General features: G+C 32.8%; 1 protein-coding gene across 1 annotated transcript; it reads right to left on the bottom strand.

Moving 5' to 3' along the window:
* Positions 1–547: 547 nt before the first annotated feature.
* LOC120262849 (alpha-amylase isozyme 3C-like) lies at positions 548–3,335 on the bottom strand. The gene is made up of 5 exons (XM_039270750.1): positions 2,932–3,335; positions 2,697–2,835; positions 1,931–2,482; positions 1,147–1,379; positions 548–874 (listed from the first exon to the last, which is right to left on the bottom strand). Exons 1-5 carry the CDS (start codon positions 3,016–3,018, stop codon positions 623–625), a joined length of 1,263 nt encoding a protein of 420 aa, XP_039126684.1. The 5' UTR covers positions 3,019–3,335; the 3' UTR covers positions 548–622.
* Between the last annotated feature and the right edge of the window lie 1,068 nt (positions 3,336–4,403).

Genomic DNA, 4,403 nt, shown 5'->3' with positions numbered 1-4,403 from the left:
AAAGATTTATTTTACCCAGGTAAAACAACTATGTTGAATTGAATACATTAATATATTAGAGAAAATTATTTTATATAAATTATATTCATTAATATTCTTCTATAAAAAAGTTCTAATTTTGTTTACATATTGTTATAGTTGAAAATCAATTTATAAATTTTATCAAAATATAAATTAATATTTTATTTTCCTCAAATTTTTCTTATCCTAAAATAAAACTAGATAAGAGAGTAAAGAATAGTTTTTTAATAAATTTATTTATCTTTTAATTGACATTTTTAAAAAAAGTATAGATAAATTAGATCTAGAACATGTACAAATACTACCATCACCATAAGTGAGTTGAAGTTCAAACTCATCTTCTATATAGGACACAAGCACCTTGTGAAGATGACTGAGTGCTAATACACCAAAATTTTGTTTGTTTGTTTGTTTTTTTTTTTTAATTTACTTTTGCTATGAGAGGTATACAAATAGACATCATTTTTATAAAAGAAAAAAATTAATTACTAATTTTTGCATAAAAAATAATCACTTAGAAGACCAATATGGAAGAGGAACTTTATTTATATGATCAAAGACAAGCACAAGACAAAAGAAGTATCACCATAATATGCAATAATCAAGTTTTCTCCCACACACAATAGTCATTCCCTGATGTTGCAATTTGAAAATTTGAAGGAACTAGATTACCTACATCATATCTAGATCCAATTTTAGCAATAATTTTCTCATCAATTGCTGCCAAGTAGAGATCATTTTCAGCAGTTATGATACGGACACTGCTTCTTGGAGTGATCCCATTCCTGATCCTGATTGTTGCCAATTTAGTTATTTGCTCCTTCAAGCCCCAGTCAAAGAGGTGGTCATAGAACTGCACATTGAGATCACAAAGATTTTAAAGGTATGTATCTGGAACCTCATTTTAAATTTATGTTTAGATATATACTAGTGCTATTACCTTAATGGATACTATTATTTTAAAAGTTTTCATAGAAATATTCAAATTAAACACTAATAGATGAGTTCTATATAGCCAAGAAACTTTTTAAGTGTTAGAAAGGAGACACGAACAATAAACCTTAATAATTCTAACATATTCTATTTGTGATTGAAAACAATGAAAAGTTGAAAAAAAAAACTCACAATAGATGGAATCCCAGGATGTGTAAGAATGTAAGTATAGCCCTGCATAACTTTGTCGGAAGGGAAGGGCCATTGGTTCTGAGTAGAGCCGGTATCATGGTTATCAATGAAGGTGACTGCTTTATCTGGTGAAATCCCAATAAATCCTGGTGGATTCCCATTGGAATCTTTCAATCTCCATAATTCATCTTGGACTGCAGAATTAAGGATGCCTTTTGTTGTGAAATCAAATGCTGTTGTAGGTAGGGGTGGACATGGGTCAGGACCCATGGAGTTGGCTGAACCCACTCAAAAAAATACTGAGCCCTGGGCTTTAGAAAGTTGCTAAAAAGCGCGTTGGGCTCAAATCTTTACTGATTGAATTTCAGTGGGTTTGGGTCGGATGAATTTTGACCCCGACTCGGCTCTACCGACTCGAATAAATAAATAATATATATATCATATATTATTTATAATATATATAATTATATATATAATATTTGTTGATAATAATACTACTTATTTATATAAATTTATTTGAACCATTTATAATACTTTGTGTTGTATTTTTAAATGTTTGAAAAAAATTTTAGGGAGTTGTAGTAGTAGTTTTATTTAGTTATTTCAATTTTTTCATAAAAAAATTATTTATTTTTGAGGTCGGGTTGAGTGGCCCTGGCTTAATGATCGAAATGGGTCGGGTTTGGATCAAAACACTGGTCGACACTGCTGCCCAAAATTGCTCGAATATATGGGTCAGATATTTGAGCCTCACATTTTCAAACCCTCTACCGACCATGTCCACCCCTAGTTGTAGGACCACCCACTGCATTCACCCACCTTTGCAAATCATTCCTATGTGCATCTTGATCGTATACAGGCTTTGAACCATCATATGCCAATGAGTTCCAAATCTCCCCAACCACGAAATCCGGCTTTGCTCGATTGATGTTTATCTTTGCAATATCTGCTGAGTATCCCTTGGCAAAATCTAGCCTCCAACTATCAAAACCAATGTCAGATTTTAGCCAATTCAACCAGTCTGAGAGCTCATTTTGCACTCTGATGTCGAGATGGTCAATATCCGGAGCTCCTCCAAAGCCTTCTCCGGTGTCTAGGTTCCCAGTGCCACTGCATGTTGTATCGTCACGGCAAATCATCGGCAGCCCCCAGTCAAGGCGGGTGTCTGAAGTACCTCCTTCAAAGTTGCAGCTGTTATCTGCAGATCTGTGGTTTATGACAATGTCTGCTAGAGCTTTGATTTGTTTGCTGTGCAGTGCATCAAGAAGGGATTTCAACTCATTAAGGTTCCCATATTTTGATGCATTCAGATCATATAGCCTTCCTGGTATGTAACCTGAAACAAGAACCAATACAATGTTTTGATTGTGGGATAAGTTGGAAAAAACTAGTTTGGTTCAAATTGTTTCAGTACTGACACTCTCTTATGAATATGGTTTTCTTTTAATTACTTATTTATGTAGCAACAAAAATTAAGGAATATTAGGCATTCAAAAAAAGAAAATAAAATAAACAAAAATAATAAACCAAGGAGGGTGATGAAAACCAACCTTGCGGAGCATCATCAGCAGATTGGGCAGGCTGAGGAAGCCAGACATGAGTCACTCCAGCAGCAGCAATATCTGGCACATGATCCTTCAGAAAGTTATACCACCCTCCTTCCTTTTTCCATGACTCCCAATTGAATCCCTATAACACCCCCCATCATTTTAATTATGTTAGTATATTATATATAAACTCATACAAACTCAACAACAAGAAGATGATATTAATATCCATAAATACCTGGAAAAGTAACTGAGAATTCACTGCACTTGATGCAAAATCTATCAAAAGAAACAATAACAAGTTAGCACTTATCATCATCTTCATCCTCCTGTCTTTCTTTGGGCCTTGCAATGGAAGAGGTATAGCTTTGGGTTTTATATAGATTTATGTAAAAGAAAATTCTAAAGCATTTGTGTGGAAAAGGAGAAACTTCAAAGAAGAAATTTGAAGAAAAGACTGACTATAAGAGTCATAGCTTTCTGGTCTATCTTGCAAGTTCTTGGTTCAAAACAAAACAGCTACTATACGTGTGGGGCAGGATGACCTTGACTTTGGAAAACATTGGTTTTAGTTAGTGCAGCTTTCCTTGTGGACCTTTCAATTAGTGTGAAGAGTTAGACTTTATATAATAATCACACTGTAAGGAAAGTCTAAGTATTGATTGATACAAGGACATTTCTGCGGAGCAAGGAAGACGAACTGACATTATAATTCTAATATGATATGAAGACAATAAATTGCTAATTCAAAGTGTGCATGTGTTTAAGACTAGCATGTGTTTAACAATTATCGTAGAGATAACAGAATTAAGAGGAATAGGCACAATTTGTCGTGTTGCAACTCAAAGAGAAACACTAATGATTGCAGTGGAGAATGCCGGAGTAGAAATTGTGTTATTGATATTTGGTGCTCTTTTATGTTGATAACCTAATGAAATTCAGTTGCGAGTGACTAAAAGAGTGAGGTTTTTTAAAAATTCAGTTTATAGAAAGAATTTTCTACTTTTAAATTAGATGAACTTTTGATGGAACAAGAAACGAAAATGATACTTTTAGAATTTGGAAACAGATTTGACATAGATTAGACTGTTGCAGTTGTTTCGAATCCTTTTCTAAGGTCTAAATCTGTTTTTAATCAGGTACAAATTTCAAAAATTGAATTCTAAAGAGAATTACTTTTGTTCCTCACATTAGAAATGAATTTGAAACAAAAAAAAAAAAATGTATTTCAAATCTTTTTCTAACATTAGAAACAAAAATAGTTTTTTTTAATCCATTTTTATTATAAAAATATTTTAAAAATATAAATTACATTTACGTTTTGGCACCAAAAATAAAATAATAATTTTCTTTCACTAATTTATAGACAGCATTTGTTCCAACAAATCTATTCAACAAAAAATATTAATTAATAATAAACAAACTAGAATCATCAAGTTGATCAACATCATTATCATTACTAGTATAGATGTGTGTCACGAGCATAGTTGTTAGAATCGGCTGATTCCCGATTCGTATCGGCGATTCAGTTCGATTCAACCCCCCCTACAATACGTATCGGGGGTTTGAATCAGTCATACTTTGAATTGGTGTGCATCATCCGATTCATGGACGATTCGATTCTAATCGTCCGATCCACGATTCACACCGATGCCAAAAATACATTAAATTTGGGTTATTTTGTGTTGTGCTTATCAAATTTTTAAAAAT

This window comes from Dioscorea cayenensis, chromosome 6, assembly GCF_009730915.1.
Source record: "Dioscorea cayenensis subsp. rotundata cultivar TDr96_F1 chromosome 6, TDr96_F1_v2_PseudoChromosome.rev07_lg8_w22 25.fasta, whole genome shotgun sequence".
In the NCBI taxonomy this organism is placed as follows: domain Eukaryota; kingdom Viridiplantae; phylum Streptophyta; class Magnoliopsida; order Dioscoreales; family Dioscoreaceae; genus Dioscorea; species Dioscorea cayenensis.
Note: the sequence above shows the minus strand (reverse complement) of the source record. Positions and strands in the feature narration are given on the sequence as shown.

Coding starts and splice junctions, on each gene's coding strand:
- LOC120262849 (XM_039270750.1), bottom strand. CDS start 3,018: ATGAAGATGATGATAAGTGCTAACTTGTTATTGTTTCTTTTGATAGAT. Junction 2,836..2,931: donor ATTCTCAGTTACTTTTCCAG/GTATTTATGGAT, acceptor GGGGTGTTATAG/GGATTCAATTGGGAGTCATG. Junction 2,483..2,696: donor TGCTGATGATGCTCCGCAAG/GTTGGTTTTCAT, acceptor TTCTTGTTTCAG/GTTACATACCAGGAAGGCTA.